A 26,424-nucleotide genomic window follows, 5' to 3' on the forward strand; every position below is an offset into this window, starting at 1 on the left:
ATGGGGGCATTGCCATTACTCCTAGAAGCTCTGCTTTTTCTACATATGCTGCTTCCTCTCCACTTTGATTAACAGGACCAGATAGTTTAAACGTGATCATGCCTGGTCCTGTCAATCAAAGTGGAGAGGGCTTGGTAGTTGCAGAGAGAGCTGAGCCTCCAGGTGTAATGGCAACGCCCCCATTGCTCCTAGAGACTCATTTGCATGTATTAAAACTCTATTTTTCTCAGCAATGCGGGCGCATAACATATGAACATGGAACCAACACAGATGCCTTCAGCTGCCAAGCGCACAGGTAACAGGTCAGCAAGTTTCATAGGTACAAATCTGCTGACAGATGCTCTTTCAAAAACATGTATTTGTGCATACAATTGTTTTAGTAGATTTTCATGTGACTGAGTTTGCATTGCTGAAATACCAAACCTATGAGGAAGTGGTTGTGATGGTGGTTTTGTGGACAGATATTCCCTGTAATATTTTCATAGCTGAGATGTAATTCCCATAAGTAGGAAAAAAAAGGAGTTTTGGGCCAGGGACAAGCTTGACCTCCAGAGTACCAAAGGATCCATCAGTGGGCCCAGGCTCTGACACTATAATGGACACTTCGGCCCAGCAGAGGACTACATCCCTTAGGAGCAATCTGAGAGTGAAGCATATAAATCTTCACTGCCGTGGAGCACTATGAGCTTTATTATTAATCCGTTCACTAAACTACAGCCAAATAAAAAAGTTTGCAGTGACATACAAATACCAGAGCTTATACTCACTTCTCCAATCCCCTGCTGCTGCCATTTCTACATACCATTGCCATATATTTCTCACACGTACTACCTTTCAATGACCAAATAATACACCCTACAACGCTTAGTGAAAAAGCTAAAGGGGCATTAATGGGAACCTGTCACCATGAAAATGCAATGTAAGGTACAGACAGCATGTTATAGAGCAGGAGGAGCTGAGCAGATTGATATATCGTTTATGGGAAAAGATTCGGTAAAACTGGTCATTTATAGTTACATTGAAATTCCTGCCCATTCTGGGCTTTAAAGTTAGGAGGCGGTCCTATCAGTGATTGACAACCCTTATCTCTATAACTGTGTATACAGAGATAGCTGTAAATCACTGATAGGACCATTTACCTGACTTCAAAGCCCAGAATGAATAGAAATTTCAATGTAACTATAAATGACCAGTTTTACTGAATCTTTTCCCATAAACTATATATGAATCTGCTCAGCTCTTCCTACTCTATAACATAATCACCCAAAAAAATGAAACTAACTTTCGTATGTTACGAAAATCCAAAAAGCTTTATTGTAAATATATATATAAACATAAACAGTACATACATGTATTATAAAACAGGCAGCACAAGGCGGGACACACTGATGAGGAGCAGGACCCAAGGAGAGGCCGGGAGATCAGTGCAAAAAAATACAGGGAAAAAGAATACTAGCTGAAAGAGCATACCTCAGAGTCTCATAGCAGCAACGCCCCAAACACAATGCAACAGAGGCGATTGTGGAGACTGAGGTTTGTACTGTTTATGTTTATATATATATTTACAATAAAGCTTTTTGGATTTTTATAATTACGAAAGTTAGTTTCATTTTTTTTGGTGATTATTATGACTCCTTGGTGGGTCCGATGTTTTGATATCATTCTGTCCGGTTAATATTGGTTGACTACTCTATAACATGCTGACCAGTGGCGTCTCTAGCTTTCAAATTTTGGAGGGGCACACTGGGGGCCAGGACAAAAGTAGGGGGGAAGGGCAGCTATAACAACAATACATTTACACAAGTACGCTTAGAAATGCTGCAATACTTTACCCAATACCTATTAACCGCAATAGGGAAGAAAAACCCCAATGTTTGGGGGGGGGATCTGTGGATGACACTGCTATGGAGGGAGATCTGTGGATGACACATACCGTTTATCGCATCTTATGCTTTATGTGTCATCCACAGATCCACCCCATAACAGTGTCATCCTGGGATCCCCCTCTCTATAAGGCCCCATTCACACGTCCGCAATTTCGTTCCGCATTTTGCGTAAGGGAAAAAAAATAGAACATATAGGCATATTCTATTAGTGCCGGCAATGTGCGGTCCGCAAAATGCCGCTGCCACTGTCTGTGTTTTGCGGATCCGCAAAACACGTTACGGACGTCTGAATGGATCCTAACAGTGTCATCCACAGAGTGGCACAGATCCCGCCCCCCCATTACAGTGTCATCTACAGAGTGGCATAGATCCTCCCCCCCCATAACAGTGTCATCTACAGATCCTCCCCCCCATGACAGTGTCATCTACAGATCCTTCCCCCCCATAACAGTGTCATCCACAGATTCCTCCCCCCATAACAGTGTCATGACATCCACAGACCCTCCTCCCTATAACAGTGTCATCCACAGATTCCCCCCCCATAACAGTGTCACAGACCACAGATCCCCCTCCCCACCGCTCACATTTGAACATTTCTAAAACAGTAAATTAAAAACTGTAATCATCCAGGCTGCAGATGGTAACTTTAACTTTTAAATCAGAAAGATTCAGCGAATCAGCGGCCGCTCTCCTCTCAGAGTCAGATCTCTCTAGTTAGACAGACTTAGTCACTTAGTACCTTATTAACCTACACCACTATAGGTCAGGCTTAGGCTGACTCTCAGCTTCAGGCTGCTAGCTTCGGTACTCGGTAGGGTTAGGGTAGGGCCACGGTGACGCCACACTGTCGCTGGGCCTGGCTTGGCTTTAGGGCTTAGGCTACAACTACTTGAACTACAGGCAGTGCGCGGGCTGTGCTGAGCGCTCACAGTGACGTCATGCGCCTTGGCCCTGCGCCACCTAGGAGGAGGAGCAGGTGCGCTGCCCGCACTGCCAGTAGTTCTTACCATACTACCGCGAGCGGCACGCTGATTTCTGCACAGCAGCACAGCACTGGTCAGGTCCTGGGGACGTGGGGAAAGGTCCAGTCGGATAGAATCATAGTTTTGAAGTACACTCTGACGAGCGGTCCTCCGGCCCTGCCGGCTGCCTGCAGCACAGTGCACACCAAAATGAATGGGGGCACATTTTAGTTGGGGGGGCACATGGGGGGCACAGCTTGATGTAGGGGGGGCCGTGGCCCCCTCTGGCCCCCCCTTGGCGACGCCACTGATGCTGACTGCAGCCAAAACACCATGTTCAACGTGACAGGTTCCCAGATAAATAAGAGGTTACAGTGGGATACATATGTGGTATAAATAGTTAATAGAGATTGTACTCACATAATTGATCCCCTGCCATTGCCGTTCTGACTGTGCTTGGGTCCCTGCTGCGCTTCACTTCTTGCTATTGTCCTGACGCAAAAGAAAATGGCTCTGAATGCCGCTAAGCCAATCACTGGCTGCAGCAATGACTCACCTCGTCCAATTATTGGATAAGTAGCATTTTCTGCCATTTCCTGTCGTGTCTGGATGTCAGCAGGAAGTGGAGCACAGCAGATACCTGGTTACTGTCAGAACGCTAATGACAGGGGATCGGCAAGCTGCCTATAAGCTCTGCTAATTTTTTTTACAGTATTTGTATTCCACTGCAAAACTTTTTTATTTGGCTGAAATACCCGCTTAACATCTTCACTATTCAAAGAGGAATGATTTAAAATGGCTGCAAGCAACCTGTCTTAGAATTGGAGCAAGACAGGTCGCCTCCTCTTGCAGAGCTGCCTCAGGGGGTGAGGAGACGGGGCCTCACTACACATCATGCTCTGGCACTTGTATATACTTCATATTCATGTATTCTCCTGTCAGTCTGCTCAGCCATGATGGCATATCCTGGGCAGGATCACATCATTACCATCTATTGTAGAGCAATGTAGTGTGTAGTGAGGCCTCGCCCCCTCACCCCCTGTAAGGGGAGGCAACCAGTGCTGCTCAAATTCTAGGACAGGTTGCTGGCGGTCATTTTTAATCATTTCCGAAGAACCTCTTTAAGCACTAAATATTACTTAAACCCTGAATGACAGTTTTATTCGGTCATTGAAAGGCATTATGTGTGAGAAATGTAGGAGAGGACAATGTTATATAGGAATTATTAGGAGGTAATATTTGGAGACTATATGGAGGTATTATTTAAGCATAGTATAGGAGCATTATTTGGCATTGTATGGCAGTATCTGGGTATAGACATGAAGCTACAAAACTGTGTTGTAATGTATTTTGAAATCATGATAATATGTGTCTAAAAATGGTCAGCTGGTAGGCCCTTCTTGACTTGTTTCCCAGGGACCTATTTGTTCTTATTCACACCAATATTTATATATTATCATTATTATTATTATAATATTATTATTATTATTTATCAAAAGATAACAGATCTACAGGAAAAAATATAGAGGCAAAAATGGGGAGGATATAATGGCAAATGGCAAAGTTTGATACAATCCAATTCAATCAACCTAAGTAGTAGGGATAACAAATCCAAAGCAAAACTACAATAATCAAAATACTAAAATGGTCAGCCACAACATACTACAATAGAATAACCATCATAAAAAGGAACAGAAAATAACTCTGTAAAGAATGCCAGTTCAATATCCAGTAGCCAGTGCCCTATATAGTGGTAGTCATCACATTATTAGGAAACTGTGTTCAGGGGAGTGTAAAAAGTCAAACCAAGCCCTTCAAGTAATTAAAGGGCACCTGTCAGCAGATTGTATATATGCAAATGAGGCTACAGGAGCAACAGGGGCATTGTCATTACACCTAGAGGCTCTGCTCTTTATTAATATTATTATTATTTATGATTAAAGTGCCATTCATTCCATAGAGCTGTACATATGATAAGGGGTGTATATACATAATACAGACAATTGCACTAAGCATGAACAAGACGAGTTACAGACTGGTACAGAAGGAGAGAGGGCCCTGCCCGTGAGGGCTTACAATCTACATGGTATGGGAGAAGGACACAGTAGGTGCGGGTGAAGTTGGTCATGGCGGTATAGAGGCAGCAGGGTCACTGGTTGTAGGCTTGTCTGAAGAGGTGGGTTTTCAGGTTTCTTTTGAAGGATTCCACTGTAGGTGAGAGTCTGATATGTTGGGGTAGCGAGTTCCAGAGTATGGGGGATGCACGGGAGAAATCTTGGAGGCGATTGTGGAAAGAGGTAATAAGAGGAGAGGAGAGAAGGAGGCCTTGTGAGGATCGGAGATTGCGTGTGGGGATGTATCGGGAAAGTAGCTCAGAGATGTAGGGAGGGGACAGGTTATGGACGGCCTTGTATGTATTTGTTAGTACTTTGAAGTGAATTCGTTGAGCAATGGGGAGCCAGTGAAGGGATTGGCAGAGGGGAGAGGCAGAGGAGTAACAGGGTGAGAGGTGGATTAGTCGGGCAGCAGAGTTGAGGATAGATTGGAGGGGTGCGAGAGTGCTAGATGGAAGGCCACAGAGGAGGATGTTACAGTAGTCTAGGCGGGAGATGATGAGGGCATGTACAAGCATTTTCGCAGATTCAAAGTTAAGGAAAGCATGGATGCGGGAGACTGCGGCACCCTCTGCACTTTGATACACTTTAGAGGTAGTCAGCACCAGGGGTGATCATATTTACACTGCCTAGTCCTGTCCATCAAAGTGCAGAGAGTGTCGCAGTTGCAGAGAGAGCAGAGCCTCTTTGTTTTGATATTACAGGTCAAAGACAAATAATTACTGGAAAGCGTGCCCGCCGGATTAGATGGTACCTGCACACCCAGATATTTAAATCCATTAGGTTGTCAAGGAAAAGAAAAATTACTTTGTATAGATTGGACCATAGATGGATCCAAAGAAACGTTGAAAGCTATGCTTTTGGTAAGATGAATCTTATAGTTGGTGAAATGAATATAATCTTGAATAACTGACATAAGGGGAGGTAAGGAAGTATGTGGCTGAGAGACATAAACCCAGAGGTCTTCTGCGAGTGCGGAACATTGAAATTGGAGGGACTCCATCTTGAAGCCCTGTATGTCGCCACTTTTATAATGTTATATAATAATTATATAGAGCAAGCGGAGGGCCCTATTTCTTGTTGAAACCAGATCTGCATAGCAGCACTTCCCACTGCCAGAGGTGACAATGCAGGATCTATCTGCTATTGTGGATCCGTATATCACAGAAGTGAAGGGAAGCTATAACTGGCTCTGACGGCCCCTTCCATACACTGGAAAAGTTTAGTTAAATGAAAATTATGTTTGCTCAAACATTATATTTATGAAGCCCTTGTGCTACTTTTTCAAACACATATGAAAGTGTCAAAAACTGAGGTAGACCTGATATAATGATAAACAGACATTCCATTTAGTAATTAGCAAGAAAGACGGGGGCAACCGAGCTAATTTAAAGGGAGTCTGTCACCAACCTGACCGGTTTTAAACCGATCACATAGTTCAGTGAGACACAAAGACATGACACAGATGTTACCTTTGTTTAGTTTTTCAGATCATCCAAATCGCCCAAAAAGTAGTTTTTATGATATGCTAATGAGCCATCGCAAGTGCCCAGGGGCGGAGAGTTTGCTGAAAGTGCCCAAGTTCTCCTGCCTTATTCGCGTCTAACTCCGCCCCTCAGTAAACTCCGGCCAGCTCTGTGACATCATATATCCCTATAGGCCGTTCGCGCATCGCTGCCGGGCCCGGGCATGCGCAGTGTTCTGCCCACAGTGGGAAGAGGCACAGAGATATGCAGTGCGCATGCGCCAGTTACTGGCGTAAAATCGGCGCATGCGCACTGCATATCTCTGTGCCTCTGCGATGCACGAACGGCCTATAGGGAAATATGATGTCACAGAGCCACAGGGCTGGCCTGAGCTTACTGAGGGGCGGAGTTAGGCACGAGTGAGGCGGGGGAACTTGGGCACTTTCACCAAACTCTCCGCCCCTGGGCACTTGCGACGGCTCATTAGCATATCATAAAAACTACTTTTTGGGCGATTTAGATGATCTGAAAAAACTAAACAAAGGTACCATCTGTGTCATGTCTTTGTGTCCCACTGAACTATGTGATTGGTTTTAAACCGGTCAGGTTGGTGACAGACTCTCTTTAAAGGGGTTGTCTCACTTCAGCAAATGGCATTTATCATGTAGAGAAAGTTAATACAAGGCACGGCACTTAATGTATTATTATTATTATCCGTATTGCTTCCTTTGCAGGCTAGACTAATTTTTCCATCACATTATACATGTCTCGTTTCCATGGTTACGACCACCCTTCAATCCAGCATTGGTGGCTGTGTTTGCACGCTATAGGCAAAGTGATGGCCTATGTGCGTTACTATGGTCCCGGCCACCAGAGAAGCCAGTGCTTTTTTCTTTAGTGTGCAAGCACGGCCACTGATGCTGGATTGCAGGGTGGTCATAACCATGGAAATGAGACATGTATAATGTGATGGAAGAATGAGTCTAGCCACCAAAGGAAGCAAAATGGAGAATAACAATATATTAGTAAATGCTTTGTATTAACTTTCTCTACAGGATAAATGTCACTTGCTGAAGTGAGACAACCCTTGGAGTTATTCACTTATTAGCTTGGAAAAATGATGGCCTAACAGGAACATTTCAGCTTATTGATATTGATGACCTATCTTCCAGATAGGTCATCAATATCAAATCGGTGGGGATGTAAGCCGCGTACCGGGGTGTGCTCCCCAGAATACAGCGAAGTCACAGACAAGGAAGTGCGCATTCGCCAGTTACTGCCGTAAAATCGGCGCATGCGCACTGACACCGGCTTACTATGCAAGAACAGAAACTTTACTTAGACAATGAGTAATAACATAAGTATCACCAAAACAATACAAACATGCAAAAAAAACGCTATATCCCCGGACCCACAGTCAATGTCCCTGCCCACTGGACAGGCCTAGCCGATGGCGGACACAGCAGAGCCTGCAAGTCGTGCTGTGCCGTTACAGAGGAAACCCTTAGCCGATGGCAAACGCAGCAGAGCCTGCAAGTCAATAACTGCGCTGCAGTCCAGTACAGTACAGTACAGTACAGTACAGCCTAGCAAAACGATCTAATCCTAACTAATGCTAGGCCTAGGCTAGTCTCTGTAACTTCAGGCGCCACACAATATAACAATCAGTAACCAGGTGTACTGACCTGCGTCCGTTCTGGGCCCGAGGATGCAGCCTACCAGGGATGGCCACCAACCTCTTAGCAACCGTGCAGCCTTGCTTGATGATGAGGCCTTCTGTCCACACACTGAACTGGTCTTCCTGGGACAACCTCTCTTTCAAAAGAGCTGGATTCAGTCAGTGTATAACAGCTACTGTCCTTCTTCTGAGTGTCCATTAACTGCCAGACATCTGCAAGCCAGGATGGAATCGGATTCAGTCCCTCACAGCACAATCCTTCCACCATGCCAGATCAACACACTTCCTGGTTCACTCACAGGCAGCAGCATGAGTCATCAGCATGAGTCATCATCTGTTTTGCATATTCAAATCTCAGAGTGTGCTGGCTGTAGCTGCAAAACAGTGGCCTCTAGTGCCTGTAATGCCAAATGACAGTTTAAGTACAGACATGCAGAAATAGCTGTTTCACAATCTCACAGGGGTTCGACACCCAGCCCTTCCACTGTTCAGTTGTTTCAGATATCTGCCAAGGCAGTTGTATTGCAGCTCAGCTCCCATTCAAGCTGGCACAGTCACTACACAATGGATGGAGACAAATATAGAATATTTGACACAGTCCTGACCTCAGTATCTGAGGAAAGGGATTTAGGAGTAATTATTTCAGAAGACTTAAAGGTGGGAAGACAATGTAATAGAGCAGCACGAAATGCCAGCAGAATGCTTGGATGTATAGGGAGAGGTATAAGCAGTAGAAAGAGTGAAGTGCTTATGCCGCTGTACAGAACACTGGTGAGACCTCACTTGGAGTATTGTGCGCAGTACTGGAGGCCATATCTCCAGAAGGATATAGATACTCTAGAGAGAGTTCAGAGAAGAGCTACTAAACTAGTACATGGATTGCAGGATAAAACTTACCAGGAAAGGTTAAAGGACCTTAATATGTATAGCTTGGAAGAAAGAAGAGACAGAGGGGATATGATAGAAACTTTTAAATACATAAAGGGAATCAACTCGGTAAAGGAGGAGAGCATATTTAAAAGAAGAAAAACTACCACAAAAGGACACAGTTTTAAATTAGAGGGGCAAAGGTTTAAAAGTAATATAAGGAAGTATTACTTTACTGAGAGAGTAGTGGATGCATGGAATAGCCTTCCTGCAGAAGTGGTAGCTGCAAATACAGTGAAGGGGTTTAAGCATGCATGGGATAGGCATAAGGCCATCCTTCATATAAGATAAGGGCCGGGGGCTATCCATAGTATTCAGTATATTGGGCAGACTAGATGGGCCAAATGGTTCTTATCTGCCGACACATTCTATGTCTATGTTTCTATGTTTCTGCTTCCGCTCCATCCACTATTTAGTTTCCAGCACTGGCATTTGCCCAGAACATCTCATTGGAGGGTGTGCCAGGAGTCAGTCCACCAATGATCTGATACTGATGACCTATCTGCAGGATAGGTTATCAATATCAAAAAGGTGTAAACCCCTTTTAAAGGCAATCATTACATTGTACTAATGTAACGCTACCAAAACACAGGGGAAAACACGTGAGACTCACGGTAGGCCGATGGGTGCAATAGTTTGTGTACTCACTGTTAGCAGATGCCTCCCTGGGCTGGCGTACAGTGGCTGGGAAGACAGCACGAAGTCCTCTGGGGCACTCTCGGTTGCAGGGAACACCAGCCAGATGGAAGTTGAGGTGCCCTAGATGATAATGGTAAGGTGCTTTTGCGGCTGGGCCCCTGGTTCGTGACGCCAGCACCATAAGGTGCAAATGTTGAGTAGTAGTAAGAATGAGGAGTCATTTTTTATAAACCAGTTGAACATTTACTGTAAATCAATAGTCTCTGGACAGTTGGTACAGTTCGTCAATGGAAAGCTTTTTGTATAGCAATAATAATAAGTTCACTGGTAATCCTATTATCAGGAAGTGGCAGTTGTCAATGGAGGGATTCTTCTAACGCTGATACTTTACAGGCAAATTGAGTATTTTCAGGACTTTTTATCCATGAAGTTGAAGTTGTATTGACTCTATTCATCGTTTTCAGGACGTTTTATTCTCTTACGAAATACACTCTCAAGCACAAGCACTTTATATAGAGTATATTTCCAACGAAGCCCCCCGTAACTGGAGTCTCATTATCTGAGTTTTATTTTTGTTTTCAGTTTTTATATTGTATTGTATTCTGATGTTTATTAAATGTTTTTATTCATACTAATGATATTCGTTCCATATGCCCGTATCTGAGTGCTCGGACTATACTACATTTTAATATTTTTTCCCTTGTTGATTTAGGCTGAGTGAGCCTCAATATATATATACTTTTTTTTTAAATTGAGGATTTACTTTAAGGTCCAACTCTAGCACTCTGGTACTGAATATAATAATTGTTAGTTATCCAATAAGGGCGTCCCCTCACGGCAGGCAAACACTTCTACCACATCATTTACAAGATACTCTTCTGATAAGGTTTTTGGTTTTCACTACTACCGGGAAGTTTTAGTTAGTAATAAAGACAATTCTGCGCACTAACTGTCAATTTGTGTCCTGGCACTCGGAAAGTTGCTCTCAGGGACTTGTGCTAATGAGGTCCATAAGCCGAGTTTAGCTGTTACTCTCACTAGTCTCTCCCCATATCCAGACATAGACTTACTGTCTTGTGCTTTGCTGCTGTAGATCAATGTTAGGTGTACTCCCTTAGCCTGGCCATAACTAAGGAGTAGAAATAGCAGACTACATGTTGGACGATGCCTGTTCCTCTCCTCCATGAACTTGCTTCTCCTCCTCTCACACTCCAACTTCAACTAACTCAGACTAACTAACTTCAACTAACTTCCTGTCTAGACACACCTAAACTATATGTATTATGTGGTGCCAGCACCACCAAGGGGCGCGTGGGTGTAAATGACATTGCCAGTCTGATAAAAGGAAATACCATACATTGCAAATAAACACATGTATATATATATATATATATATATATATATATATTAAGATGTTTGAAGTGTCCCATTTACACACATATGTGGGACGCTGCACTAATATATGAATGGACGGTACAGAGATCATTCTAATTATCTTTTTATTCCTAGGTCTGTAACCATGACAATGTTCATACTCCATGTCTAGAGGAAAGAAGGTTTCTTTATCAACATAGACAGGGATTCTTTCCAGTAAGAGCAGTGAGACTATGGAACTCTCTGCCAAAGCAGTTGTGATGGTTGATTCATTGTACAAGTAGTGCAAGAGTAATTTGGAGGCACTTCTTGAAAAACATATCACAGCTTATGACGGTTTTGATGCGGTTCCCATGCGTTTTTTCTCAAAATCATCACATATCAATTTTTTGCTGCTCTATATCTATTAGGTTGTGGACTAGACTTTGATTCTATAAAAAATGGAGCCATCTGCCACTAATTAAAAATGGAAAAGTTCTAATAAATTGAAGTTTGCATATGGAAAACTTTTTCATATAAACCCTTCGTACAAAAGTACCATACCCTAATTTTCCCATGCAGTAAAATCCTTTTCTTCCTGCATAGAGAATCTCTGCACGTGCTCGAAATACTCACATCGTACACATCTTCGATATTATCTAGAGGGGCAGAGGTAGGGAACGGTGGGAGCCCACTGCCAAGGGCCAACCCACCTGATAGAAATACTAGGTTGGGTTGACCTTCAGCAGGGGGCACCCACCCTTACTTCATAGGAAACCAAACAACTCAAATTCCGCATTTAATCCTCCTGGGAGTAGAGTGTTCAATTCAAAAATACGTCGTGTCTCTAACCTTGACATTTTACTAATGTGATTGCCCCCACTCCAATCCCTATTCACCTTGTCAATAGCCGCAAATTTAAGGCCTATTGGATTTTTATTATGTGCTATTCTAAAGTGATTGGATAAAGAGTGTGTATCCAATCCTTTTCTAATATTGGCCATATGTTCCGAAATGCGTTTTTTCAGTGTCCTTTTTGTCCTCCCCACATACTGTTTACCACAAGGACATTCTATGATGTGTTTTACATCAGTAGAATTGCATGACAGAAACTCTTTGATTGGGTGTTTATGTTTATTAGTAGTGGAAATGATTTCGTTAGTTCTACGTGGAAAATCTGTAACTTTACAGTTTCCACATTGCCCACATTTAAAGAAACCATTGATGTTCGCCCACCCTTGGACTGAACATACCTGGTTGGTTTCTTGCTTGACCGTCGGAGCTACTTCATTACTTAGACAAGGTGCTTTTGTGAATGTAATTAAGGGGTTTGTAGAGATAATGGGGCCCAAGGTTTTGTCTTTTTGGATTAGATACCAATATTTCCGTATTATCTTTTGTACCTTTTTATAATCACTATTGAAGGGTAAAACAATGCGTATTTCTCCTTCCTTCTGTTCTTTGTCTCTTTCCTTAAAAAAATCTTCCCTCTTCATATCCCTAAGGCTACTTTCACACCTGCGTTCAGGTGTCCGCTCGTGAGCTCCGTTTGAAGGGGCTCACAAGCGGCCCTGAACGCAGCCGTCTGGTCTTAATGCATTCTCAGTGGAGGCGGATCCACTGAGAATGCATCCGTCTGCCAGCGTTCAGCCTCCGCTCCGCTCAGTGAGCGGACACCTGAACGCTGCTTGCAGCGTTCGGGTGTCCGCCTGGCCGTGCGGAGGCGAGCGGATCCGTCCAGACTTACAATGTAAGTCAATGGGGACGGATCCGTTTGAAGATGACACTATATGGCTCAATCTTCAAACGGATCCGCCCCATTGACTTTCAATGTAAAGTCTGGACGGATCCGCTCAGGCTACTTTCACACTTAGAAATTTTTCTAAGTTATAATGCAGACGGATCCGTTCTGAACGGATGCAAACGTCTGCATTATAGGAGCGGATCCGTCTGATGAAACATCAGACGGACCCGCTTCGAACGCTAGTGTGAAAGTAGCCTAACTTTGCTAAGGGCTCCGTCCAAAAGTCCTACAGGATAATTTTTCTCTAAAATCGCTTCTTTCATTCCTTCTGCTTCTATTTCAAACTGGTCGTTTAAAGTGCAGTTGCGTTTCAACCTTCGGAATTGGCCCTGGGGTATGTTGATGAGCCAACTTGGGAGGTGACAGCTACTGTATAAAATATAGCTGTTTCAAGTGGAAGGTTTGATATAAGTGCAACACCTCAGCCTTTTTTCCTCCACATAAATATTTTAATACAAAAACTCTAATTTTTCTGTGCTTATGGCTCCTGAAAATTTAAGGTTAAAAACATTAGAATTAACTTCTTCTAAAAGACTTTCCAGCTTCTCCCTTCAAGATTTCCATATAAAAAATATATCATCGATATATCTTTGCCAGAGCACCAGGTCCGTCCCCAGTCGGGGCGCAATAATTCGCTCCTCCCAGTTGGCCATGAACAAATTGGCATAATTGGCCCTGAATCTGTAAATAAAAGTATATGGTTGATCACCATGTATAGAGATTGCATGTCTAATGTACACATCAACCATTGCTCCTCAAAATGTATATCCTCTATTATTTTAATCATTTGCGTCGTATCTTTCGTATAGGAGGGCATTTTCTTCACCCTAGGTTGTAACAGTACATCAATGTATTGGGACAGATTACAGGTCAAAGAGTCTATCCCTGATACAATGGGGCGCCCTGGTGGATTGTTTTTATCCTTATGTATTTTAGGTATAGTATAAAATACTGGTATTCGTGGAAATTTATTAAGTATAAAATGTAATTCTTCTTGTTTTAAAATACCACTTACTATCCCTTCTTCACTAAAATCCACCAATTCTTTATAAAATTGTTGGGTCGGATCTCCTGTTAATTTTCTATAGGTCCCTACATCTGACAATTGTCTTAGACATTCAGCATTGTATTTGTCTACATCCTGTATTATTATCGATCCACCCTTATTAGCAGGGCGGATAACCACATTATTAACTTTTTGTAAATTTTTCAGTGCTGTGGTTTCTTCTCTAGTCAAATTTTGACGTGAATATCTTGTTTTATCTTTTATTTTACGAAGGTCATTTTCTACACATTTTTTGAAAGTAGCCATTTCTTCACTCATCTAATTTTAGGGTATTTCTTTGATGAGTTTTTCAAATTAGTATGAATGAATTGTTCTGGTTGTAACATAGGGTTAGTCTCATTAATTATAGGATTTTTTAAGAAATATTTTTTTAAACATAGGCGTTGCATAAATTTTTCCACACCAATAAATGTTTCAAACTTATTTAACTTGACCGTTGGGGCAAATTTCAAGCCTTTATTCAGTAGTTTATTTTCAGTATCGTATAAAGTGAAGGAACTCAAATTTATGATGGAGTCATTCTTAACCTGAGATTTAATCACCTCTGGTAATATCTGCCTTTTCTTTCTTCCCCTCCTTGTCTTCCCCTTTCTTCCTCGTGTTGTCTCACCCTGGGTGAATATTTCTGAGTGTGTTGGTCGTGATATTGGTTGTTCTGTCTCCCTATTGGTTGTGTCCTGTATTCCTGTCTGGGAAGAGTGATCTATAGGTGTGTTCAGGTGTATTGTTGGTGGTCTTCTCAACGGTGATCTTTGTCTCGTGCGAGTTCTGTGGTGTGGTGGTGTCTGATCTAAAAAATGTTCCCTATCTTCCAGAATTTCAAACCTATTGTGAACCGGTACATTGGAGTTGTAGTGAATATGTGTATCCATTTCGCTAGTGTGGTTATCCCTTGAATCATTTAAACCCTGATTATGTATAATAGCTCCTTTTCCCTCTATCTTCCTTCCTTCTGTGTTATGTTCCCTCCTTTCATTTTTACTCTGTTAAATTTGAGTTTCTTCACCTTCTTATCAATAATCTCCCTCTTCGCCTTATCCAAATTATTACATAATTGGGAGTGGTAGTTATTCAATTCCTCGTTTTTGGGGAATCTGTCCACTACTACTTTCATATCCGCTATTTTCTTTGTAGTCTCCTCCAGAATCTCTAAACGTCTTTTGATCACTAGATTAGTTAATGAGATGGACTGTTCATTTCTTTTTCGAAATCTGCGTTACAGAGATCCTGGGCTGGAGTTTTGCTCAAAGTTAGACCCTTTGGAATCTGGTCAACTTCAATACATCTCTTCAGAGTTTTGACTTCCCATCTATGTCTCAGTTGGCGGATTAGGAGTATTTCCAAATCTCTAAATGTGCTCCCCACATAATATTCCTCATTAATCATATCGTTGTCATCTTCCTTAAAATGAAAATTTTCAACTTTTTGTCTTTTGGATTCTATATGATCCCAAATATCCATGGTCATGGTGAATCCGTGCTGTCACAAGGGTGATTTATATAAAACAGTGATAAGTGTTAATGTGGCGCACAGGATCCCACAATGACCAAACAGAGGTGCACTCAGTAAAGTGGACTCAACCTGTCCACTCCAAATGACTGAGTAGATATAGTGAAAAAACTGGGCACTTTCAAGATATTAGAACCACACAGAAATGTATTGACCTATTAAACAACATTAATGGCAACAGTAATAAGAATAAAATAAAAAGGATAATACCCTTGTGTTAAAATGACTATAATGCTCGACAAATAATAGCATGTATTATAATAGCTGAATATATTGGTGGCATATAAGACTTTCTGGTCTGGATAGTGCACCAGTATATTAGACCCAAATGGCATACCATATTTTTTGCCCTATAAGACGCACCAGCCCATAAGACGCACCTGGGTTTTTGAGGAGGAAAATAAGAAAAAAAAGGTGTACTTTTGGTGGGTTTGGAACTAATGGTGGTCTGTGGATGGCACTATTACTGGGGATCTGTGGATGGCACTGTTATGGGGGGATCTGTAAAGGACACTGTTATGGGGGGATCTGGGGATGGCACTGTTATGGGGGGATCTGGGGATGACGCACTGTTATGGGGGGATCTGTGGATGATGCACTGTTATGGGGGGGATCTGTGAATGACGCACTATTATGGGGGGATCTGTGGATGACGCACTGTTATAGGGGGATCTGTGGATGACGGACACTGTTATGGGAATCTGTGGATGACGGACACTGTTATGGGGAGATCTGTGGATGACGGACACTGTTATGGGGGGATCTGTGGCTGGCACTGTTACAGGGGGATTTGTAGCTGGCACTGTTGGAGGGGGGATCTGTGGGTGGCACTGTTATGGGGGATCTGTTGGTGGCACTGTTATATATGTGCCATCCACAGACCCCCCACCCCATAACAGTGCCATCCACAGACCCCCAGCCCATAACAGTGCCATCCACAGACCCACCACCCCTTAACTGTGCCATCCACGGATGTTCCCCATAAAACTGTCATCCACAGGTCCCGTCCCCCCGCCGCTCCAGTGCTGCAGTATACAAATATAAAATGTCTCATTCAATTAAAAGTGATTAAACATGCCCCCTCACTCCTAATATTACCGTACATCCTAACCGCTTCTGTACAATGCAGGCAGGCCGGACGGCCGGCGCGTCACTCACTGACGTCACTTGCCTGCGCCGCCTTCTTTATTCATAAAGTAGGCGGCGCAGGCACGTGACATCAGGGAGTTACGCTGCCGCCCGCCCGGCCTGCCTGCCTGCATTCTACAGAAGCTGGTAGGATGTACGGTAATATTAGGAGTGAGGGGGCATGTTTAATCACTTTTAATTGAATAAGACATTTTATATTTGTATAGTGCAGCACTGGAGCGGCGGGGCTATAGTACAGTGACTGCACCGCTCTGCCGCTCCGCCTGGGGGAAAAAGTGCGTCTTATGGGGCGAAAAATACGGTAAAAAACAAACAAAGACATAAGGTTATGTGAATGCTAGAAATCGATGAATAAATAGAAATATTCGCATAAATACCAGCAATATTCGTGATATTTTCGAATATACAATACTCGCAGGGAACGTGATAGCTATAAGAATCGTATAGCTCACTCCCTTCTGACACAAAATAGTTCCAGACTTGAATAATGCCAACAAACTTCGTATGTCCCGAAATAAGTCCAGTACAATATGTAGTTGGGGGCAACGTCGATTATTTTGTGTCCCACACTGGAAAGTTTTAAACCAGCAAGATGTAATGGCGTCCCGCTATATATTCAAACCAGCGGCGTCCCACTGGAATATTAACACTGTGATTTGAATAAATGTTCTGCCGGAAAAGTTCAAAAAAAGTCATACCGTATTGCTTTTCTCACCACAAAATCGCTCTACTGAATGATTCTATATGGGTAGAAATGATTCTATATGGGATCCTGTGCGCCATATTTACGCATATCACAGCTTATAGTTACTAGATTTATGGAGATGAGATGCTGATCCAGGGATCATTCTGCTTGCAATAGTTGGGGCCAGGAAGGATTTATTTCCCTAACTATAGTGAATTTGTCAACCACCTTAGGGTCCATTTACACGTCTGCATGAATGGGTCCGCATCCGTTCCGCAATTTTGCGGAACGGGTGCGGACCCATTCATTTTCAATGGGCTCGGAAAAGATGCGGACAGCACACAGTGTGCTGTTCGCATCCGCACTTCCGTTCCGCATCCGCAATTCCGTTCCGCCAAAAAATAGGACATGTCCTATTCTTGTCCGCAGACACGGACAAGAAAAGGCATTTCTATTAAAGCGTCTGGCATGTGCGGTCCGCCGGTGTCCGTGTTTTGCGGATCCGCAATTTGCGGACTGCAAAACACTTGTGGACATGTGAATGGACCCTTATAAGGGTTTTTGCCGTTTTAGCATTATACTGTAGGTTGGACTTGATAAACCTGTGTCTTTTCATCCTAAATGATGTTACAGTGTTAGTAATTATCAGGGTGTCATTGAGAGGTCTCTTAATTGAAAGCACGTTTTGAAAATATATAAATTACATTTGACTACTCTGTTTATGCTAATCTGCACATTGCTTTACTTGATAGAACAATAGTATGTGCTAAACTAGAATGATCTGGGACAGTAAGGTGCAACTATAGGCATTTACAGGGTTTCACACTTGCAGTAAAGCTATCCAGCAGACTGTTCTTGCAGAGGAGCAGCCTGCTGGAGTTCACCGTATCTGGCCTAGCCATATACTGCCATGCACCACCATTCCTGTCCCCTTTGAGGGATCGGGAGGAGATCCGGCTGGTTTCCAGCACAAGCTTTACCACAGGTTTGAAACCTTCCTTATCCATTCATCTACCCCATCACAAATATAATAATTTTATACCTTCATGCCTCCACTCTCCTTTCTCTGTCAGACTTGTATATGTTATTCCCTTTAATGCCATTGTCCTTTTTGCTCCTACTTGGATTAGTACACAAGGGAAAGGTAGTCCTACATTGAGTTTGAGATGTCAGCATTACTGCCCAAATGCATGTCCACATGCATATAACCATCAAAGTTAGCTAATTATTTCTGTATCACAACTTTGCAGAAACCAGCTTTACATGGACAGCAAAAGACCGATGAAGAACCTGTGGAAGAGCAACAGAGGAAGTCTGCAGGAACAGATGAGTCACTAGGTTTTGTAAGGACGCAAATAGCCAACTACAAAATGACCACAGATGATGGGATTTATAGAGAAGATAATATTAGCAAAGTTCCTACAGACTATACAGTGATTCATAGAAGTGAATATCAAGGTAATGAAAATATAGATGTTGGCCAACCAGATGTTCATGAATTAAGTCTCCATCATAAAGAAGTTAAACTTATTGATGAAGAAAAACCTTTGATTTCTCATGCTACAAAAATGTATGAAAATATTGAGAGTGGAAACCAAGAGACTGACACCAAACAACCTGATATAGATGATGACAACAGAAGCTTCAATAAGAGACAGCCAGAAGCTGCTTCTGAGGTGAAGCATGTCGAGTATATGTCCCATTTTACTGCACCCAGGTAACTAATATTCTGCTTTATTGTATTCTCGACTGTTGGTCTTTTACAGGAAATTAAATAAAATATGTTCTGGGTTCTCGGAAATACATTGTAACATTAAGTAAATAATGTAATTGAAATCAGCAAAACATTAGTTGGAGAATTACAATGGGGTTTCCTGTGTAAAGTGAAGGTGTGTATGCTGGGCCACTGATTTATTAGGTTTGATTTGATTTGCAGAAATATTTGAGCATTATACTTGGAAGTCTCTTATCCTGTGGGAAACTCCTTTACATGATGATATTCTAGCTGCCCACTGCCACCACTAGGGGGAGATTACTGTATACGGTTGATAGTGTACATAGAACTGAGTAATAAAATAGAAACGCTCTAGTGGTGGCTGCAGTTACCCAACCTAAAATTATATCATTTAACACAATAACTATTTAGAGGATTTAGTTCCCTCTATGAGAAAAACAGATCTATATAAAAAAAAATTATCAGTACAGAATTTTGGACCCAAAAATTTTAATGGGGTAAAAAAAATGAACATTCAAGTTTTTAACAGCAACACCTTAGGGTGATCTAAAGAGGCCCCTGCTACTAATCTATTGTTTTGATCCATATTGCTTCCGTTAATAGCTCAATTCATTTTTCCATCACATTATATCCAGGGATTATGGCAACCGCTGCAGCACAGGTACGAGGTGGTCAGCACAGGGGCTGCTGCGAGAGTGTGCCTATGCATGACTACCGCTATAGGACTGCAGAAGTGTCCGTAACCCCTGGATACGAGCAGTGTATAATGTCATGGAAAAATGAATCAAGCCAGCAACGGAAGCAATATGGACAATCACAATACATTAGTAAGTGCCTTGTATTAACTTTTTCTACATATAAATGCCATTTGCTGAAGTGAATCAACCCCTTTAAGTGCACCAAGGCTTGGCCGTAGCCACTATATGCTCTTTAAGTCCTCCTCTCTGCAGTGCTGAACACGCCCCAACACCACACACACACACACACACACCACCACCACCATTGATTTACAGGGCCAGCAAAATGACACTGGTGATGTCTGGTCCTGCCAATCAAATGGAGGAGGAAGTGTCCAGTGCTGCTGAGAGGAGGAGCTAAAGTGCATATATGTCCTCATTTGCATATTCATTAAAACAATGATTTCTCAGTAGCATTGGAATGGAACAGCTAAAGTAAGGTATGCTCTTAATCAGCAGAGTCAGACCTACCAGAGCCAATGCCTGTGTTAATAGGGTTCGTCCTGCTGACAGATGCTTCTTAAGCTTTATATAGGAATTCCTTCACTCACTAATTCTCACCCTCCTATATTTCAGCTTAGAACGTGGAAATGATACCTATTCTTTCCAAGACTCTGGGACACCTTATATCCATCTTTATAAACCCAGTACAGCAGACGATTCTGAATTTCATGAAAATACAGATATAAAGAAGGCACTACCCATGACCATTGACTCCCATACGGATGACAAACTTCCTTCACAGGAAATATATACTCATGCAAAGGAATTTCTTCCATCAAGTGCTCAGGCTCAGCCACAGGAAGAGCTGACTGAACTGGAGAACTGCGAACTAAGTTCCAAGTCAAATCTTGATGACTTAGAAGAGCTGGAGTGTTCTAAATCTAAAGAATTTCACTTGAGTCATTTTAAGGATTTAGCTGGCACAGTCACTCAATCAACGGAGTTAAGCGGCAGAAGCGATCACAAAGATGGAATTCAGTACTATAATATTTACTCACAAAATGTGCAGGATGGAGACAAAGTAAAACATGAAGTTAAGTCAGAGGACCATCATTTTTCACCTAGTCAGTCAGAAGAACCATTGCAAGAAGGTGCACAGTCTGAGGAACTAGTTCATACATATTCACCATCTGAAAAACTAGTTGATACATATGTACCATCTAAGGAAATAGATCATACATCTGCGCCACATAAGGAAATTGATCACACATATGCACCATCTGAGAAATCAGTTGATACATATGTACCATCTAAGGAAATAGATCATACATATTCTCCACGTAAAGAAATAGATCATACATATGCACCATCTGAGGAACTAGTTTATAAATGTGCACCATCTGAGAAACCAGTGGACACATATGTACCACATAAGGAAATCGATCATACATATGCACCACATAAGGAAATCGATCATACATATGCATCATCTGAGAAATCAATTGATACATATGTACAATCTAAGGAAATAGATCATACATATGCTCCACATAAAGAAATAGATCATACATATGCACCATCTGAGGAACTAGTTTATAAGTATGCACCATCTGAGAAATCAGTTGATACAGATGCACCATGTAAGGAAATTGACCATACATATGCACCATCTGAGGAACTAGTTCACACATATACAGCATTAAAGCAACCAGTTCACATGCATGAGTCATCAGAAGAACAAGAGCAAGAATATACACAATCAAAAGAGGATATACATAACTATGCAGTATTAAAGAAAGAGCATGATAAGTCGGAAAATGTAGTTTATATATCAGAGGAGCCAGATCACGATTATATACATTCAGGAGAAGAAAGCCATAAGTATGCAGTCCTAAAGGAAGCAAAGCATGCGTGTAACCAGTCAGAGAAGCTAGATCAAACATATGAGCTACCAGAGGATCATATTTTGTACAATGTCCAATCAGAAGACTTAGCTTATAGGCATAAGCCATCAAAGACTACAACCATTACATATGAACAATTAGAGAAACCGGTTAACACATATGACCAGTTAAAGGAGTCCTATACTCAGGACATACAACCAAAGGAGTCAGAAAAAGTGTATGAATATGCAGAGAAAAAGTATACAGAGTCAGAGGATTCACCAGAAAAGATCATTCCCTATGTAAAACAATCAGATGAGTTACATAACCAGCATGCTCAAGCAGAGGAAACTCCATCAGAGTTAGTAAATTACCAACAAGCACAACCAGAGGAGCCAGATTTCCAACACTCAAAGTCTGGGTTGCCAAATCACCTACAAGCACAGTTCAAAGGTCCAGATTATGAACAACCTCAATCGGAGGCTCCAGATTACCAAAAATCAAAGGAGCCATATTATCAACAAGGGCAATCAGAAGAGCCAAATTATCAACAAGAGCACTCAGAGGAATGCCCTGTTCATCACAAACACTCAGAGGAGTTGTATTACCAACAAGAACACTCAGAAGATCCAAATTATCAACAAGCACAATCAGAGGAGCAAAATTATCCAAAAACACAAACAGAGGAGCTAAATTTCGGATATCAACAACCAGAAAACTTGGAGAATAACAATAACAGCTCAGAAGATTCACAGTTCAACTATTATTCACAACAGTCAAAGCAGACTTTAGAGGGTAAAAGTAAGATGTATGGAGAAAATAATTATAGGTTGACAGAGTCTACAGAGCAAGAGTACATGGATCTTCATACTGTAGAAACAGACAGTGGACATGCTACTTCAGCAAAGCAAGATACAGCTGAGAGCAGACCTGAAAAATACTTGGAGCCACAACATAGGTATAGTTCTCCAGAAGAATACCATCACAACAATGACTCACCATCTGAAACTTCCCATAAGGATTTACTATCTAAAGACCAAGACCTTAGGTATCCTGAGGAAGAAAAGCCAAAGACTTTAGATACTGATTTTGTTGAGCCAGAGAGTGGAAATGTTCTACCAGAGCACCATGAGCATAAAGATTCTGATAGACATTCTCAATTGCATGAATCACATACAGAGGAGTCACATGATTCTCAGGCCCAGGACACATTGGACAAGCATACTTATATTCAAAAAAATATAAATGGACATTCAGGACTTGAAGAATCAGAGCGCAAAGACAATAGGTCAAGTGGACCTAAATTATCAGATGACATCCACAAAGAAAGTCCCGAGGAGATAGTATCAGACACAGGGGAAACTATAGAAGACAGTAATTTTGATTTTCTAGAGGTATGAATTCTACACTTTTTGTTTTTGGTTAGCTAAAGATCTATGTACAACAGTAATACATCTGTTATTTAGGCTTCATGGCATGGCAGAGCCGTGGGTGTAAACTTGTCCGGAAGGACACACTCACTGTGGCTTCATGCTTTAGGGGCGTAGGCCCTACCATATGGTGCTTCATATGACACCATATTATGGAGACAATCAGAGACATACAAAGGTACAATGGGGCCTGTTACGGATATCTGACACTCCAGCTGAGTAAATCCGTACAGCGTCTCCCGAAAACCAAGTAAATCTGAAGGTGTTGTGAAGATTTAGCTCCCAATCCCCCACAAACAGGAGCCAAGACTTCAGGAAGGGGGTAAAAATGATCAACTTTATTGATGGCCACAGCTCAGCCTTTTATCAAGTCCTCCAGCAAGGGTTACTCCAACGGGGCCCTTGTGGGGAACAGGCACACAAAATACAGTGACCAATCAATATACAGTAAGATATAACACACTCCCACATGAACAGTAAAATCTCTCCTCTCTATCCTGGAGATAATTGGATAAAGGGGCCGGACATAGTTCCATGCGGTCGATGACCAAGACCCTTGTGTTTGCTAAATGTATCACAGGCAATATCCATTGTGTTTGTGGATTGTGTCACGGGCAATATCCATTGTGTTCGCTAATGTCCATTGTGTTCGCTTACTGCGTCACAGGCAGATGAGGTGGTTTGTGTACATTTAAAGGGCGAAATAAGGTTAACTACATGAACAGCAGACGAAATACAAGAGTCTGGACATTCCTAAAACAGGGGTTTTGTCACAGGGCCCTATACATTTCTATAGGCCCATAATACGGCTCCAATGTCTGGACCCATAGTACAGCCATTAAACTTGAACACGAGTCAGTATGTATTCATATCTTGACCACAGACATGCCTAGCAATAATTATGAGAAATAAAATCATGGGGGAATCATCATACATCATTTTATATGTGGTGACTGGAAACCAAAAGTAAATCCTTACATTCGCTCTAATATGAAGACCCACCATGCATCTCCATTGTAGGCAGTGTTGAAAAGGGGCATATACAAGGTAGTAAAAAGGAGGCTGCAGCAATATTGTGCAATGTCAGGCTATGGGCTTGATCATGTCTAGGCTTTTCGACATTGCCTGAGTACCTGACTACTTAGTTCAAACCTTGTCACAGTGCAGATATATAAATCAGGCATTTCATCAAATATGCAATTCTGATTTCCTGCAAATTGAGGCGGGTCCTTAACTCCATATCGTTACTTGAATTTATGTATTTTTGTATCTCACTAGCTTCCATGTGTTATTAATTTATGAAAAGTAACCATGTTTTCAGTATGGTCAAAGGCACCTTGTGGTATTATTTGGTATATATCTATATATATAAAAAAAAGGACGTATATATGTGTGTATGTATGTTCCGCGATCACTCAAAACTGCAACCATCGATTTCAACAAAACTTGTATACACATCCCTTGCTACCTGGAAAGGAATCTTGTGGGGTCACAGCTCTCTAGGACGTACCGTTCCTGAGATATTAAAAAAAAAATGTTTTGCATTAGCCAATAGAAGCCTGCAAGTCTTTCTCTTCATATCCCTTAACTGCCATACATACGGTCACATGTCCCTTATCAGCCAATAGAAGCTCCCAGGCCCTTAGTCTCCACATACACACAGTTTTACTCCAGGTTTCCATAACAACCCAGCCATTTTTCTTCACTGCTGCAGGTCAGCTTTAGGCTAGACTAGAGCTACACGACGACAATAAGTCGTACGACACATAGGGCACAACTACGCTGCTACATGCATCCATCTTGGATGGATTTTTTGCGACTGTCGTGTCGCAGTCGCAGCATGTCGCAGTGCGCCACCATAGCCTATCATTATAAAAATTGTTGCACGACATTGGTACGATAAAATGTCGCACGACACATGTCGTCATGTAGCCCTAGCCTTAAAGGGGCAGGGCGCTGTGGAGGTCACTGTCAAGGGAGCAGGGGCCACTATTACAGGGGTAGGCCGCTGTGCAGGTCACTGTTAAAGGGGCGGGCACTGTGGAGGTCATTGTTAAAGGGGCGGGCACTGTGGAGGTCACTGTTAAAGGGCCGTTCACTGTGGAGGTCACTGTTAAGGGGGCAGGCCGCTGTGCAGCTCACTGTTAAAGGGGCGGACACTGTGGAGGTCACTGTTAAAGGGGTGGGCACTGTGGAGGTCACTATTAAAGGGGCAGGAACTGTGGAGGTCACTGTTAAAGGGGCGAGCACTGTGGAGGTCACTGTTAAAGGGGCAGGCACTGTGGAGGTCACTATTGAAGGGACAGCTGCTGTGAAGGTCACTGTTAAAGGAGCAGGCACTGTGGATGTCACTGTTAAAGGGGCGTTCACTGTGGAGGTCACTGTTAAAGGGGCATTCACTGTGGAGGTCACTGTTAAGGGGGAAGGCCGCTGTGAAGGTCACTGTTAAAGGGGCTGGCACTGTGGAGGTCACTGTTAAGGAGGCAGGGGCCACTATTAAAGGAGCAGCTGCTGTGGAGGTCACTGTTAAGGCAGCAGGGTACTGTGAGGTCACTGTTAAGGGAGCGGGGTACTGTGGAGGTCACTGTTAAAGGGATGGGTGCTGTGGAGATCTCTGTTAAGGGGGTAGGGAACAGTGGAGGACACAGATAAGGGAACGGTCCCCTATGGAGTTCAGTGTTAAGGGGCGGGGTGCTGTAGAGGTCACTGTTAAGGGAGAAGGCCCCTGAGGAGTTCACTGTCAAGGGAGTGGGGTGCTGTGAAACTCAATTTTAAAGGGGCGGGCTGCTGTGAAGGTCAAATTTAAGGGGATGGGCTGCTGTGGAGGTCCCATTTTAAGAAGGCTGGGCACTGTGGGGGGGGGGGGGTCAGTGTTAAGGGGTGGGGGGGCTGTGGACTTCACTGTTATGAGGGATACTGTCGATATCTTTTAACGACACACACAAACATTAAGTGAAATAGATGAAATATACCAGTGCGAAGCCGGTTCCTTCTGCTAGTATCGCTATAATATACACTGTAGAGCTAGTAATACTGGGTAGCTAGGGTAACCCAACAAAAAACTGAAGACATCAACACAGGTGCATTCTTACTGCATCTCACTACATCTGTTTGCCATCTACAGAGCAACATGTGCTTTTGGCTGAGACTTTATTTAATGCACACCCTGTTTATTTTTGTCTGGGGATATACCTGGACAATTACCTTCTGTTATCATATACTGTATAAGCCACAGTGTTTTTGGAGCCCTTTTCCATTACTGACAAAACCAAAAATTGCATAGCATGTTCTAACAGTCATTTGTCAAATGGTGGGTAGAAATGGCAAGCAGAGACTTGACTGGATGTTATACTGATCTTGCCTGTAAATAGTAGGGCCTATTAGACTGTATGATGATCGCCTTGTATAATCGAGCAGCCAATCAGCCGATGAACGAACAAACGCTTGTTCATTAGCTG

At 42.5% G+C, this 26,424-nt stretch overlaps 1 protein-coding gene across 3 annotated transcripts in view; it reads left to right on the forward strand.

Moving 5' to 3' along the window:
• TNKS1BP1 (tankyrase 1 binding protein 1) overlaps nt 1-26,424 on the forward strand; it is an 88,204-nt gene that overhangs the window by 33,813 nt on the left and 27,967 nt on the right. For 2 of the 3 annotated variants that reach the window (XM_040436839.1, XM_040436840.1), the window contains exons 5-6: nt 18,489-18,955; nt 20,287-22,930. In XM_040436839.1, the coding sequence (XP_040292773.1) occupies nt 18,489-18,955; nt 20,287-22,930 (3,111 nt within the window). The remainder of the gene's footprint in view (nt 1-18,488; nt 18,956-20,286; nt 22,931-26,424) is intronic. The other variant, XM_040436841.1, reaches the window with a different exon arrangement.

Source organism: Bufo bufo, chromosome 6 (genome assembly GCF_905171765.1).
Source record: "Bufo bufo chromosome 6, aBufBuf1.1, whole genome shotgun sequence".
In the NCBI taxonomy this organism is placed as follows: domain Eukaryota; kingdom Metazoa; phylum Chordata; class Amphibia; order Anura; family Bufonidae; genus Bufo; species Bufo bufo.